The following is a 16,426-nucleotide window of genomic DNA, read 5'->3' as shown; positions in this document are numbered from 1 at the left end:
TACCAGAATTGCTAGTCCCAAAAACACCTTCCCCCTGATTCTTGAACTCCATTCTTGGTCAAGAATTAATAATAAAAAACCTTTTAAACTACTGTAATAGAAAAACAGCACCCAAACAACTGATAATAGCCGGCCTAGGTCTTCCAAAGAACAAAGAAAACAGAATTCTATATGAAACCAGTTCAAAATCTGATCTGAAACCAACAACAGTTCTGAATTTTAGGGTTTTCTCTCAAAACCCTAAAGGAAAAAAAAAAAAAACAGATTTTCCAGCCGCACCTCTCAGAATAGACCAAGATGATTTTTTCCAAGGTTATTCTCAAGGAAAAAACTTACTTTATGAAAGAAAATCTCTAGCCGCCACCTTTTGTCTTATGCAAAACCCTAATCTTGAGGATCCGAAGCCTTTTCTGTTTCTTCCTGACTACTGGAACTCTCCCAGCCTTCTACACTCTTCTTAGTAGCAGTCGCACACTACCAGTAACCTCCAAGAATCAGTCAATCCTCCTTTGTTGAAAAACTTCTAAGCGTAGGAAATATGCTGAAATAACAAGCTATAATAACAAACTGAAATAACTACCAACTAACACTGACATAACTAACAAAAAATATGCTGCCATACGAACACAGTGGGGACCACAGCAGTGGGGTCCACATCAGTGTTCTATACAAACTTTTTCTTTTCATTTCTATATCCCCATAAACCAGCCTTATCTTCTTTCAGCCACTCTACTACCACCTCTGAATCCCCTTCAATTACAAGTTTTCTGATATTCATCTTCTTCGCTTTTTGGGCACCTTCCACAGCTGTGCAGATCTCAGCTCTGATAGAGTCCCCCGTCCTATTGAGCCTGAGAACAGAGCTAAGACTGGCCCATCCTCATCCCTAAACACACCCCCAAAACCTGAAGGTCCCGGATTCCCTCTGCTACTCCCATCAAAATTCAGTTTTATGAAGCTGGATGGTGGGGGACTCCATGAAATTCTCAGGTCTGTTTTGATCTGGTTACACTTAGCAATCTCACCCCACTTTCTAAGCAAGTCATCCACAGTGAAATCTCTAAACAACTCTAAGGATTTCGGCCACTGTACTACCCTGAAATGTATCAGGTCTATCAATTCTTCAGCCTTCCTCTCTTTTCCAGAAAAAACCCTTGAATTCCTTTCCTCCCATAAAGACCAGCAAACTGCAGCCCTTAGGCATCTCCACATTGTCCTGCCTTTTTTCCACTGCCACCTAAAGAAGGAAGAAGAAAATAACATCTGCAAGCTCCTAGGAGGGAGCCAACTGCACCCAAAAAGGTAAAGTGTCCATTCCCAAATCATTCTTGCACACTGGAAAGAGACCAACATATGGAAACCAACTTCCCCATCGGCTCTACAGAGACAACACCAATATGGGGATAAGCATGTCTTGGGTCTCTTTGTTTTTTTTTTTTTTTTTTTTTGAATCAGATCACTAGTGTTGACTCTTTCCAGAAACGCTTCCCAACAAAAATTCACAACCCTAGGAGGAATTGGCTTACCCCAGATCTCTTTGACAAGGAAAGGGGGTCCAACGAACTGATCGGCTCAGTTAAGGTTTTGAAGAAAGAAGCAAAAGAGAACAGGCCTGAGGGATAAGGTGTCCAAATTCTGGTGTCCTCCTTTGTGGGATCCAAGAAAATACATTCACGAAGACCAAGGAGAGACAAAATGTTGTTCATGTCAGTATCTCTAACAGCCCTTCTTAACCCCAGATTCCAACCAAACCCAGAGCTGGAAAAAGAAGGGACAAGGAAAGAAGAGATATGCTAGTTTTTCAAATCAGATAGGGCATATAAAGATGGAAATTGGTCCTTCAAAGGGGCATTCCCTAACCAAATTTGTTCCCAAAACATTATGGAATTTCTAGAACTTACATCATACCTGATGAATGGGTAGAAAGCTAATAGAAGATTGTGAATGGCTTTCCAGGGTGAAGCATTTGTAGTCCTTGCCAGAATTCCAGGATCCCATCCATTGTCCTCTAGTCCGTGAATTTTAGCCCATAACTTCTCCATCTCTAACGAAAACCTCCACAACCACTTCCCCAACAAAGCCCCATTCCTTTTCCTAATGTTCCCTAGCCCTAACCCTCCTTGCTCCTTACTTCTGCACACCATCTCCCAAGCCACCCTATGGTCCCTCTTCTCATCTCCTGGCTCCCACAAAAAAATCTATCATTAATTTCTCTAACCTATTAGCCACCTTTGCTGGAATCTTGAAGACCGACAAAAAGTAAATGGGCAAATTGGTTAAGGTAGCTCTAATGAGTGTAATCCTTCCACCAAGAGAAAGGTAGTTCATTTTCCAAGAGGTGAGTCTCTTCTCAAATCTTTCCACTACCAGGTTCCAAAATCCTTCTCTTCTAGGATTGTCTCCTAAAGGTAACCCTAGGTAGCTCAAAGGCCAACATGACACTACACACCCCAAAATCTCTGCACATTCCCTAACCTCCCCTTCTTCCAAATCCACTCCCACTACGCAACTTTTCTCAAGTTCACTTTCAAATTTGACATCTGTTCAAACACTTGTACCACCAGTTTCAAGTTTCTAATCCAACACAAGTTTCCACCCTCACAGAATAGTATAGTATCATCTGCGAACTGTAAATGAGTAAGGGGTATCTCCTCCTTTCCTACTCTCCATCCTCTTATTAGATTCCTTGTATCTGCTCTATGAATCAATCTCCCCAAAACATCTACGATCAATGTAAACAAGAACGGAGAGAGTGGATCTCCTTGTCTTATTCCCCTTCAAACTGGGAAAAAGTCCACCACATAACCATTTACCAGCACAGAGTAATGACAATCCCGAATACACCCTATAATTCATTTGCACCATCTGTACCCAAACCCGAAGTTTACCAAAACCTCCTTTAAGAAAGACTAGTCCACCTTCCTATCTACTTTATGTCAGTTTTTAGGATGCCCTTGGCTATTGTGAGAAAGTTGGAAAAGATTATGAGAGACTTTCTGTGGGAGCCTGGGTAAGGGAAGAAAGATCATATGCTCAGGTGGGAGAAGGTGTCAAAGTTGAAGGTAGAAGGGGGCTTGGGTTGGGAACATTAGAATGAAAAATTGGGCCTTACTGAGTAAGTGGCTATGGAGGTTCCCGAGGGAGAGCGATAGGCTTTGGCATAAAGTGATAGAAAGTGTGCATGGGTTGTCAAACAATGGATGGGACGCTAGTTGTCTCTAGAGAGCTACCTTGGCTACTCCTTGGAAAGCCATCCACGGTTGTCTTCCTGCCTTCCTCGATCACATCAGGTATGACTTGGTTTCCGGTCTTAAGATCAGGTTTTGGGAAGACATCTGGATTGGAGAATCCCCTTTGATGGAGATCTTCCCCTCCCTTTATGCTTTGTCCATCCTCAAAGGCAAACCAGTGACTGAGTTCATTTGCTCCTCTTCCTCTCCTTCTAAGTTAAATTGGAACTTGGGCTTTGTTAGGAATCTTAGAGAGTTTGAAACTCCCCTTGTTACCGGACAACGGGGTTTGGAGCCTTGAGTCTTCTGGGACTTTCACTTGTAAATCCTTCTTTTACTCTCGTGTAGCTTCCTCTCCTTCACCTTCCTCTTTCCCTGTTAAAGAAATTTGGTGTTCTCCCATCCCTCCTAGAGTCGGTGCTTTCTGTTGGGAAGTGTATCATGGTTGCATTAATACTTGTGATAAGCTTCAAAGGAAGAGGCCAAATTGGTGTTAGTCCCCCAACTGGTGCATCTTGTGTAAGCTTAATGGTGAGACTGCAGTCCATCTTCTAATTTCCTGTCCTTTTTTTAGCTTTATTTGGAAATGGTTTGCTTCACTTTTTGGTAGCAGGTGGCTCTCTCCTGTTAGCTTGGAAGGGATGTTTAACCCTTCTATTTGTAGGTGTTCTACTACAAGGAAAGGAACAAGGAAGCACTGATTGAAGTCATAACTCTAAAAGTGGATCACTGGGTTAAGACTCTCAACTTGTTTTCAGACTTAAAGTTTGATGATTTCTTCAGGGTGTGGGGGCTGGGGGGCTATAGCAGCAGCCTCTTCTAGAAGACAGATTGCAACGATGGACTGGTCTCCCCTGCCTCGTGGTTGGTTTAAACTGAACTTTGATGGGAGTAGTGTGGATAATCCAGGCCCCGCTGGAATTGGAGGAGCTATCAGGGATGATGAAGGTAATATATGTGCCTTCTTCTCGGGCCCAGCTGGGCAAAGTGATGTTGCATCAACAGAATTCTTAGCAGCTGCCTATGGGTTTAAGAAAGCAAAGGAATTGGGTCTAGAGAGGCTAATTATTGAAGGTGATTCCAAAATAGTTGTGGATTGGTTAAAGAGAGGTGAAGGAGTTTCATGGCACATAAGGAATGATCTTAGGAGGTTCAAAAGGTTCTCCAGGGATATGTTGATTCAAATTAATTGGATTAGAAGATTGGCCAACAGTTTGGCGGATAGTTTAGCCAAACAAGGGGTACATGTTTTGGGCTCAGTTGTAACTTTGGGGGTTGGACAGTTGGTGTCTATTTGTAACCTTCACAACTATTTGTTGTGCCACTTTAATTAATTTAATGAAATCTTCTTCTGAATATTGATCAAAAAAAATTGGGGAGTTTTTTGTAAATTCCCAATGTACAGCCTCTAGTTGTACGGATTTCTTTTTTAATCTAATGAAATTATTTACCCTTTCTAAAAAAAGAAAAGAATGAATGACAAAAAAAGCCAAGATTACTTTCCACATTCACCCCAAATGACAGTGGCAACTCCCTAGAATACACTTAATGCAAAGACCCTTTGCCAAAGAGATCATCTCTCCTTTCCAAATCTCCATGACCACTTCTCTAACAAAACTTTGTTTACAACTCTAATCCTTCTTATACTCACCTGCTCCCCCCCCCCCTCCCATCTACTTTGGCCTGCATACCTGGCTTTCATTTTCACCAATGGAAATTTCTTACTACCTCCACAGCCCAAAGAAAATCCCTTCGCATTTTCTCAAATTTCTTTGCATTTCCTGCTGGAATTTTCAGTAGTGACAAGTGATATATGGGCAAGTTAGCCAATGATACTCATAATAAGGGTTATTATACCACAAAGAGATAAATGTTTGCCCTTCCACTCAGCCAGCCTTTTATCCATCTAATCTTTCCAACACTAGTTGCCAAGTTGACAAAGCCAACGTTTTTACTCCAATAGGCAATCCCAAATAAGTAGAAGGGAACTCCCAACAAGATAATCCAATGCTGTTGCACTTTCTTCAAGTTGTTCCATGGCTTTATCTTTAACCCAATCATAAGACTCTTTGAAAGGTTCGCCTTCAAACTTGACAGAATTTCAAAGCTCTTTAAAAATAGCTCTTAGATAACACTTTAAAAGGAGCCGCTGTATATGTTCCTTGAATGGTCCATCAGCTTGCTGTATTTATGAGTGTTATTAGATAGAATTTGTGTCCTGATTTTATCAACTAATTACTGACTAAAAATTGTCTATGGAGTATCAAAAAAGCCTTTTTTTCATTTTGTTGGGGTTGGAGAGGGGGATGAAAACTGCTCGCTTTACCCCCTGATGGAAATCAGTACAAGAAACCTAGAAAAATGGAGATCTACAGTCATAAATTCAAAGAATGTCCAGCAGAAGCAACTGACAGACCTATGGGTCCCACATCCCAGAGAGGTCTCCAACATTTAGTAGGTGGGGAACCCCTCTAGAAAATTTCTCTAGAGTGTGGCAAACCCTAGTATGTTCTCTTTTGAATTCTCAACAGGTTACCAATAGGATAAAAGGCCACTTACATCCACTCTGGCTGAGGTCAAAAGTTCGCAGATTTTCAATCTTAGCATGAAATTATGGCTCTTATGAATTATTTGTTTTTATTTTTTTATCGGCAGAATCTTCTGAAATTTAATACTAAGATTTACATCAACAAATGAACTTCTCGTTTTCCAAGTGTTGCAGTGTCTTTTATAGGTTCTCTCTTAATTAAGACAGGACTATTTTAAGTCCCCAGTCCTGCATATGTTGGAAAAGGTCGGTTCCTAATGAAGGATCCTAAGCTGTAGATCCTTATAGTCTATTTTTTGATAGTATATGAAAAGGAATTTTAATAAAATAAAAAATTACAACAAGAATTTTTTTTGGCAAATAAATTAGAACAAGAAAATAAAACAAAGCATCAACAAAGATGACTAATTATAAACTCCACCAACATATTTACAGTAGGCAAATGCCCAACCCAAACAAATTTCTCTGAATGTGAACACATTCTGGAAGCACTAGAATCCAGTACAAAATCAGATATCCTATTTCTGAACAAAGTCTTTCACAACCCTCTATAGTCTATAAATAGGGATTAGCTTCACCACTGATGATTTAATCAATAAAAACTCGATTTTATGGTTTCTTCAAGGAATATCTCACAAATTTATTCTGACATCATCATCTAACCCTTACCCCAAACATATGGGGTCGGCTACATGAATCTTGTTTTGCTATTCCATTCTGTTTATGTTGACATCATACATATATTAGGGTTCATTTGGTTCATAGCCAGAATCAGAACCAAAAATCAAAATCCCCTGGAATTGGAATCAGAACCGTCTATTCCCCCCACCTGTTTGGTTCAGAAAAGAATTGGAACCGGATTCCAGATATGCATGACTCCCAAGGAGGATTGGCATCGGATAGAGAGAAATAGGGCTTGGGATGGAAAAATCCAAGGAGGAAAGCATAGAAAGAATAACCATTATGACTATTCAATGGTTGAAAACATTGGATTTGTTTAAAGACTTCCAATCCGAGGACATATATAGGAATTGGTGAGTGGTGGCATCTACAACTTCCATAAAACCTATTGTGCAGGAATTGTGGTCCCCACCGAGACAACAAAGAATGAAACTGAACTTTGATGGGAGCTCTAGAGGTAACCCGGGCCCTTCAGGTATAGGGGGAGTATTCTGAGATGGAAATAGCAGAATTGTGGCTATGTTTTTTTTTTTTTTTTTTGATAAATAGAATTGTGGCTATGTTTTCGGGGCCAATAGGAGTGGGGGACTCGTTGAGAGCGGTGGTGATGCCTTTTCTTCAAGGTGTAAGACATGCCAAACAATTAGGGTTACACCAAGTTGAGAACTTGAGATAGAGGGAGACCCTAAATTGTTAATTGATTGGCTGCAATCAGGCAGTTGGGAGCCTGGATTTATAGACAGTGAATAAGGGAAATCCTCAATATAACAGGGGAGATAGGTGCTTGCTTCAAATGGGCAATGAGATCAGCTAACGATTTAGCTGATGCGTTGGCTAAACAAGGGACTGTGAGGGAGAGTACGTTCTGGGCAGTTTTGTAGTAAAGATTACTTGGGGCTCAACACCCTTTTTTAGGGGTTGACAGTTGTATTTAGTTTTGTATTAATGAAGTTACTGTTTCTAATAAAAAAAAGGGGTTTTGGGGGTTAAGTCACTTGTCTTTTTTTTTGGCCAGCTGGAATGAGATTCTCATTCCCAAGGGGGCCAAAATGGTCATTCCCTCAAATGGGGGAATGTCATTCTACCCAACCAAATGGCTGGAATCAGAATGAGCCATCCGATTCTGATTCCAGACCCCTATTCCCACGAACCAAACGGACCTTTAGTGTTGTAAGTTATGACAACATTAAACTCAGCATACATATTACAAAAATAAAATTAAAAAAAAAAAAAACTCAAAAAGAATCACATTGACCTTTAGTGTTGTATGCCTATCAAGTCTCTAGATGTGCCTCCCATCCTAAAAGGGCCAGGGATCCCCAAGGAATAGCTATCAAAGATAGTATGACACATTGACACTCCTAATGGGGAAGGAGTAGCTATCAAAGTGAAGCAGCCACAATTCCCCAGCATCTCACTCACAATATAATCCATAGATAAGTCTCCTAGTTCATCCCTGATTCTCTGGTATGGTAATGAAATTGATCAATGCCTTATCATCCAAGAAGATCCTGTTGTTTTTTTTTACTCCCATACTGCACACAGGAAAGTAGTCCACATGTATCTCCACATGATCTTACAACTGATGGAATGAGGAGATGAAAGGCTAGGCTTGAATAGATCATTTAGTAAAATAACTATCTAGAAATCCTAAAGGCCATTAACCATTGCCAGTATGGATCTAAGGTTACAGGAAGGGTGGCCAGGATATGGACCTAACCTACAGTACTTCAGCACAAAGTGACCACTCTCAGATTCAAACCCATATGCTCATGTTTCTCAGCACAAGATTTTGGCATTGCACCAGCCCCAAAATGTCCTGTAATCCCGAGACTGGCAATTACCAACCACCCCCTGATAACCATACAGCTCTTTTTTTTAATCCCACCTTTGTTATTTTGTAATGATTGAGCAATACTTTTTTGTACAGGTGAAGATAGTGTTTACACAGTTTCTTGCTGTGTAGGTGTGGAACATTTTTTTTAATACAATACATTACCTTTTCTCAAAAAAAAAAAAAAAAAAAAAAGAATCTGATAACTGAATACACTGAAATCCCTCTAAATTCATCTCTTGTTAAATCAGTTAGCTACTTTAATAGTGACCAAAACAAAGTGTGAAAGAACTCATAGTTTTTATCTTTTTTTCTTGAAGGAATCCTAGAGTTCCTCTCCTATCAAATACCCTATAGAATGGTAGATCTAGTATATTTACACTTGATTTTCTGTCTCCTAGCAGGGTGAATGAAGAAATTAAATTCCAAGTCCGATAGACTCAGAATGTCAAGAGGATCCCATCGAGACCAAAGAGAAAGTGTGGCACAATTTCAAATATGTGTTGCAAACAAAAAATATGGAAATGTCATTAGAAAGCTCACCAGTTTTCTTGCATAAGATATACTCATCAGGGGGAACATCCAAGTCTTTCTCCTCCATAAGACCATATTATAAGTGTTATTCATATCAAGGTTCTAAATATCGGTACAGACTGATACGCTGGATGGGGCATATCAGTCTCTATCAAGGGGCACTTTTTTTTTATTTTTTTCATACCTGTTCAAGGGGGTCGGTATAAGGCCTGCCTACCCCCTGAAACAGGTCAAACCCCGAAACACTGCATATTTCGCGTATTAGTGGGCCACAGATACGATAAGGGCCAATACATTGCGAAATTTTGAACCTTGATTCATATGATAAATATTATAGCAGAAAGATCTAATGATTCTAATCTTTTGTATTATTACCTTGTCTTTTATCTCATCTCATTATTCGAAGTAGGCAAGATATACATAAGTCCTCTTTAATTCCAAAATTATTTCCTTATCATTATCTCAAACCTTAAACCCTAAATTCTTCCAACCTACAAACATATTCCTAACTTCCACAACCTAGAAATAACCCGTCCATCCTTTTTCTTATTTGTTTTTCTTCGAAATATGTTTCCCCATATACATAAATAAACCTAATAAGTTCCCAATTGTAAAATCATTTTCTTTGGGCCTTTCCATTTGGATTCCATTTGAGTTGCTATATACAATCACATACCTTCCAATCTTTTGATTACCCCACACTATGATTGATGTGCACAAGGACCCTGATATGCATCATCATGCTACTTCAACTTCATTGTCAAAATGAAGGACCCTGATATGCATCATCATGTTACTTCAACTTTATTGTCAAAATAAAGGTCAGATGGTCCAGAGTCTTGTATGTAGCCCCAAAGAGGCCAGGGGCCTGGGTATTTGGAGGCTTCAGCAGTTCAATACTGCTATGCTGGCTCAGTGGTATTGGCTGTTTAATGCCTTCCCACATGGCTTGTGGAGGAATATAATTGCAAAGAAGCTTGGGACCAGCAACCTCAACTGGTATCCTGGCACTAGTAACATGCCATATGGCTGCTCGGTGTGGAAGGAGATAGAGAAAGGTCATCAACATTTCATCAGGAACACTGGTTATAAGCTGGGAATGGAGTACTGATCAGTTTCTTATTGGACAGATGGTGTGGGTACAGGCCTTTATTGGAGGAATTCCCATCATTGTTTCTCAATGCAGGAGATAGGAAGGTTCTAGTGGCTAATCAGATTCAGTGGAATGGAAATTCGATGGTGTGGTGACCAACCTTTAGAAGGCACCAAAATGATTGGGAGATTGAGGACCCACTCAGACTCCTATTGAGGCAGAGCTGCAGACCTTCCCAAGAACCAAAAAAAAATGAAAGATGCTGGAGGGTGGGCCAAGGATGAAGTGTTTTGTCAAATCATTCTATTGCAAGTTGATGGAACCTGTGGCTTCTGTCATGCTGAGGAAAACTCGTTTAAAGGGATCTTCATTAAGTTCAAGTTTTCAACTCCTTGGTGTTATTTCTTTTGGTCCCCACATTGAGTCTGCTGACCACCTATATTCATAGGCTGCCGTATTGCTAGAAGCAGGTGGAAGCTGCAGGATTTGAACAGGAGGGGGAGTATCCTTGGAGCACAATAACTAAGGTGGTGATGTAGGTGGTTTGGAAGGAGACAAACAGCAGAATATTTTATAACAGAGTTAAACCTCTGTCTGAAATGATTAGATGGGTGGTTTCTGCAACATTGCACTCATGGCTCTCTCAGCCCATGAGCTGTTCAAAGGAATATCATACCACGAGTATTTTGAGCATTCAATGTTTCAATTTTATTTGGTTAAAGATGCTGCATATAATGCTGTATAGCTGGTTTTTGTAGACCAAAAGTCTAATTGTACATCCTTTAAGCCTCATGTATAGGCTACTTGCTGTACACGGAGCGTACTTGTACATGATATGGATTTTTTATCAAGTATTGTATTGTATGTATCAAAACCAAAGGACAAAAGATCCTCATACAACAAGGGACTGTACAAGGAACTTATACAAAATCCAGACAAATAACACAAGCAGCCCACCCCTCCCAATACACAAACCATAAACTAAGCAAATAAAATATCCACATCAAAAACCTTGTTGTAGGGTTACCCCTATGGTTAGATAGATAGCCAAGAGCACAGTGTGCCTTAAACCTACTAAGCATTGTCCTAAATTGTTATTTTCTTCATTTATGTCAGTAGTATGACATTAGGTAAAAAAAAAATGTAGTCAAGAGTAGCCTTCTCATAACACTTCTGCATAAGAAGATCTTATGGTTCCCTTTATCAATAACCTTGTTAGTTATCAGCAATTGGTTTGAGCACAGGTACATCTAATTTAGGATGTGAAAATGTAGCATCACATATTCACATAAGAGTCATGTCAAGCAGTACAAGGTGCTCTAATGTAAAAGATGTCACTCATGTGAGAATTAAGTTTAAACCTGTGCTGCACTGTGTGCCATGGGATATATTGCCGATTGAGCATAGACAAGAGAAGGCCATGACCCAGGTCCAGATTGGCAGACCAAATCTGTCAATTAAAAAATATGCAATCAATCAACTACCTTACAGCACTATGAATACATGCAGAAAACCAAATGTTGCAAAGCCAGTCACAAGCATCAGACTCTGAAATGGGTTCCACTGCCAAGTGTTTAAAAATGTGAACCCCCACCATCAAAGGCAAAAAAGATAATAACAAATTATGGAAAATGACATTTTTAATGCAAGGGAATATGCCACAAACTTGCAATGACAATGCAACATAAAATAAATTTAACTTTAACATCCAACTTACGATTAAAATAACAATGTTATATCATACATAAAAATGAATTATGAAAAAAAAAAAAGACGAAAACCCATTATTGCAAGAAGTTGGTCTGTGATGCAATTCAGGGAACATGTTAAAGGAAATTCAAGCAGACCACATGTTGCAAGCATTTACTGACACAATAATTTCTTCGCCGGCCAGGTGGCCATTCATCACCCTAGGAGTCTACTATATTACCACAATCCTAAAACCATGGTTTATAAAAGTTCTGTAGCTGAGCTGATTAACAGTTCTTTGAACTTACAAGTTCAATTGGAAAGAAGATCAGCTAAATTGAGTTGCTACAGTCACAATCAATACAACAAAGGTAACATATACTAGTAAATCATATTCAAGCAGTATTGCACAACTTCAAATAAAAGCTTACCAAGACCACCAGTCCCAGATGCTTCAACATTTATAAAAGCTCCAATTGTATTACGCCATTTATGTGTCTTCATGAAGCCATGTGAACCCTGGAACACTGCATGTCTGTCAAAAGGCTTAAGAGACACATATCCATTGCATAGAACAGGATAGGAATCTGAGAGATCTGAATTTGATCTGAAATCCAACAGGTATGCAAAACATAGATTCAAATTTGATTTGTTTATATATCTTCAAAACCACTTCAATTAAAATATTAATAAATCTATATAAAATTTGCACAAATTTGTAGAATTAAATATAAAACAAAGATATATACCATAAATGGAAAAATAAGCTTATCCAGATCCCAAAACCAACATAATTCTAAAGAATTTTAATATAAAAAATAATAATATGTATATACATAATCAGATAGGATCCTAGCAAATCAGATCAAGCAATGTCTGAATTCTATCCAGTTAATAAACAATCATATTTTCAGATCCGACTTAATCTGATTATGGATAAATGGATATCAGAATCCCACAATAAACTAGATTCAATCCAATCCATCTGTAGCCCTAGATTTTACAAATTCATAATAGGCAAAATTCTCAAAAGTGTTGTATGTGTACATGCATATGTACAGAAGTTTTCAAACAATAAAGTATGATAGAAGGTGTTTTGCTTGCCTCACTTGTGAGGCATAAAATATTGCAGAGTTTCTAAGTCCAGATCGATAAGGATAAATTGTGTCACTTGCCAAAAGAAATAAGTATAAAGTATAAAGTCCCAACCCTATAAAAACTAAAAGTAGGCACATAGAGCAGCCAAAGTCCTTATTGATAGTTCCCCTATACAAAGTATGCATAAGAATTACTCTATTATGAAAAATGTCCCCAAGACTAAGGAGTTAGGAGGTTCATAAACCCAATAGGTTTATGAACATTCTTGGTGCTGATTTTTGGAACATTCTTGAGTTGGTTTAGAATTAGAAGCTTTGTCTTTCTTTTGTCTTTTGTTTCTTCGATTCGTTTGGTTCTACTTTCTATTCTGTCTTGTAATTTTGGTGATCTCTCATCACCCTCAGTTATACCTCTTTCTATTTTAATAAATTTTCTTTTTATTTACTACCTAAAAAAGAATTTACAGTGTAAGAAAATATTTTGAAATGTGATATATCTGTTTCTGATAAGCAATGCTCAATATCCACCAAAGAGTTACAAGGATGAACAAACTTGGAATTTTGGAAATTAATAATCCCATTATTGACATGAAGAAATGATTAAGACAAGCTCTATCAGAAATAGAGGGAAAATGATTAAAATGGAATATTATGATAAAGGGAAGTCTGTTGACAAATTTAGTATCGGAGAAAAATTCTTACCAAGAGAAAAAGTTCTTCTGCACCATTAAAAAGAAATATGATTGGTCGAGGTGGAACCCAGTTAGAATCAACTGTTAGTCTTGCTATTTCAAGCATTGATGCTGGGAGGAAAAAAGAAACATGAAAAAATACACTATAAGAGAAACATTCAATGAATACATCCTAGCGTAGAAACTGAGATCATTGATCCCACCAACGCATGAAGCACAATCGCCAGCGCCAGGAGAGCCAAGCGGACTATCAAAATGGCCATTGACTAAAACTGATGGATCACTATCTTGTGTATTAGTCGATGATATCCTGGAAAGTAGCTGAACTTATTAACAACATTTCAACAGCAATCCAAACAATGAAATGCTAATAGCAACCTAAGAACCACCAATTAAATAAAGCATCAACTCATGCATATATCCAGAAAGACAACAAAGGAGCAACGCTTAGATGATCTTCATCATTTGAAGTTGGACACATCATTTGTGGATGTTTTTCTTCTTTTTCTTTCCTTTCCCTTTGTTTCCTTTTCTTCTTTTTGGTGTGCATCTATCTTTAATGTACAAGAAATAACATAAAGTAACCAACACACACACACACACACACACCAAAAAAAAAAATCAATGGGAAGCACCTCATAGCAATATTGGTGTGATTCCTGTACCCGAGAGATATGCCATGGCCCAAAAACATCATGTTGAAAGAACCACCGACAAGAGTTTCCTCAATCTCAATTCTGTGAAACGGGTAACAACAATTACTCCGAAGAAAAGCAAACCAAACTATTAACTATTACAAGTGATAAAAAAAAGGTAAAACTGATAACAGCAAGAAAACGTGAGATGAACCTACCGTGAATTGCACTCTCGATGAACTTAAATAACAAAGCGATCCGATGAGCTTAAATAACAAAACGAAAACGATGAACAGAACATCATACATGCCAAAACATTATACCGACCTGATATTCGGTGCAGCCCGCTCGGCTATCATCTCTAGCTGCTTTTTTATGTATTTAGCAGCTTCCTCTAAACCTGGACGCCCTTCCTGGTGACATTTCACAGCGATTACTCTCTTATGACCAATCAATCAATCAATCAATTACACAATAAATTAGATGAAATGAATAATCTTATACCCACTTGACGACCGTCGATTTCTTTGGAAAGCTTCCATATGTGCTCGACGGCTCTCGCTTCCGAAAACCGATCGAGGGGCGCGTCGATCCCGAGGGGTTTGATGTGCTTAATGTGGACGATCGAATACACTAAAAACGACATGAGACCATACAGAATTCCTAGAGAAACAAGACATTTAAAGCCTGCGAGATCTCCGGAGCTAAGTCTTGACGCCATTTTCAATGTACAGGTCCAATGTTGCTGATCCGAAGACGCCAGACTACAGAAGCTGGATCGACCTTTGCGCTCCAGACGCGAAACTCAACACCTGAGATGCGCAACTCGAATTCAAGACTCTCCGCTCCTAAGTTATGCCTAGAGATTGGCTCACCCCCGGTGTGAGAAGACGGAGAAGCTCGAGGCACAGAGAGGTTGCGTATCTGATGGTTACCTACCGGCGGGATTCTTCGCTGGATCTTCAATAAGTTCAGATTGCCGCGTAAATGAAAGTATTCGAGGACTTTGAGCATCGAGGATATCAACGGGTTTGGTTCAACCCGTAACCAAGCGAAACCACACCAGCACAATTATACGAGGAGGAAGAATGTCGAACACGATCCAAGCCGATCCGTTCCACTAATAATTATACTTGTATATTTAGCGCTTCGCAGCCTTCGCTATGTGTACAAATGTTCAATCCTACGGTGTCAACGGTCGGATTTGGCACAGATTTATCTCTAACCTTTCACCCGAAAATAAATCTCAAACCGAACCCGAATGTCTAGTCCGACACTAACACGATGCGATCAGGTCAAAATGGATCTATCTATCGCTTAACCCGACCGGCAGAATTCCGGAATCCAACGACGCATCCCTCCAATAGGTAACGAACAGATCCGTGCGTGCGTAAAAGAGGTGCCTTTAACCCGGTCTTCAATCAGGTCGAAGAGGAATATAAGTGGAGCTACCATCGGGAAATTTATTTTCTTTTGCTATTAGTGAACAAAATGGACTTTAATAAATGTAAGGGAATTTTTCTGATTAATATCTTGTAATTTGGATCCAGTGACAATTTTATCTCCAAACTTTAAAATGTTCTGCCATTAAGTGGCATTTGAAAAGTCAAAAATGCTCTAAGAATGTCATCTAATTATCTTTATCAACCATCCAAACATTGACAATAAAATGAAGAATCTCAAACTTTAGATTCTTCTAAACATTCACCATTTTTTTTGAATAAAATAGGCTAGGGTTTGGGAATGTTTAGTTTTTTGTCAATATTTAGTGGTAGGTACTGGATTGTCACATCTTGAAAGTTTGGGTACTGGATTGTCACATTTTGAAAGTTCGGGTATTGAATTGTTCACATTTTTAAGTTCAAACACCAAATTGTTACTTGAACCAAAGTATAGGATACTTATTAGGAATTTTCCCTAAATGTGAACTGTGATAGTGTTTGGTTGCATTGATGTTTATTGGCGTGATTTACAAAAATAAACGCCCACGACCATCAACATCCACACAACGGTATGTATACGCCATATGTGTTGTTTGGTAGCGCGCACGTGGATGCCATGCTGGCATTGAAGGGGCGTTTTCCCCCAGCAATTTTGTTTGGCAACAGTTTCTTGTTGTTGTGTTTTCTCTCGTACATATGCAATTCCGTAATACCTATTGCATGGTAAAATCCATTCTCTTTTTTTTTTTTTTTACGGGTCCATCTAACGGTCCATAATTGAACTCCATCTCATATTATTGTATTTACATCAATAAATATCCAGATTTCAATCAAATGGTCCAAATTTCACATATCATGCAACAAGGTGGTGTTTAGTATTAAGTCAAAGGTTAAAGCCTAACGTTAAAGTCCAGTATAAATGGATTTTTCATTCATCGACCGGTTTGTAGT

At 38.9% G+C, this 16,426-nt stretch overlaps 1 protein-coding gene across 3 annotated transcripts in view; it reads right to left on the bottom strand.

Moving 5' to 3' along the window:
* LOC104592909 (Zn-dependent exopeptidases superfamily protein) overlaps nt 1-15,093 on the bottom strand; it is a 65,968-nt gene extending 50,875 nt beyond the window's left edge. The window contains exons 1-7 of one of the 3 annotated variants that reach the window (XM_088901254.1): nt 14,542-15,093; nt 14,361-14,446; nt 14,034-14,135; nt 13,602-13,708; nt 13,409-13,509; nt 12,041-12,128; nt 11,282-11,370 (exon numbers count right to left, since the gene is read on the bottom strand). In XM_088901254.1, the coding sequence (XP_088757380.1) occupies nt 11,282-11,370; nt 12,041-12,128; nt 13,409-13,509; nt 13,602-13,708; nt 14,034-14,135; nt 14,361-14,446; nt 14,542-14,754 (786 nt within the window). In that variant the 5' untranslated portion in view covers nt 14,755-15,093. The remainder of the gene's footprint in view (nt 1-11,281; nt 11,371-12,040; nt 12,129-13,408; nt 13,510-13,601; nt 13,709-14,033; nt 14,136-14,360; nt 14,447-14,541) is intronic. The other 2 variants (XM_088901253.1, XM_010252452.2) reach the window with 2 other exon arrangements.
* Between the last annotated feature and the right edge of the window lie 1,333 nt (nt 15,094-16,426).

This window comes from Nelumbo nucifera, chromosome 3 (genome assembly GCF_055504915.1).
Source record: "Nelumbo nucifera cultivar China Antique chromosome 3, China Antique-T2T, whole genome shotgun sequence".
Classification (NCBI taxonomy): Eukaryota; Viridiplantae; Streptophyta; class Magnoliopsida; order Proteales; family Nelumbonaceae; genus Nelumbo; species Nelumbo nucifera.
This window is presented reverse-complemented; position numbering and strand designations above follow the sequence as displayed.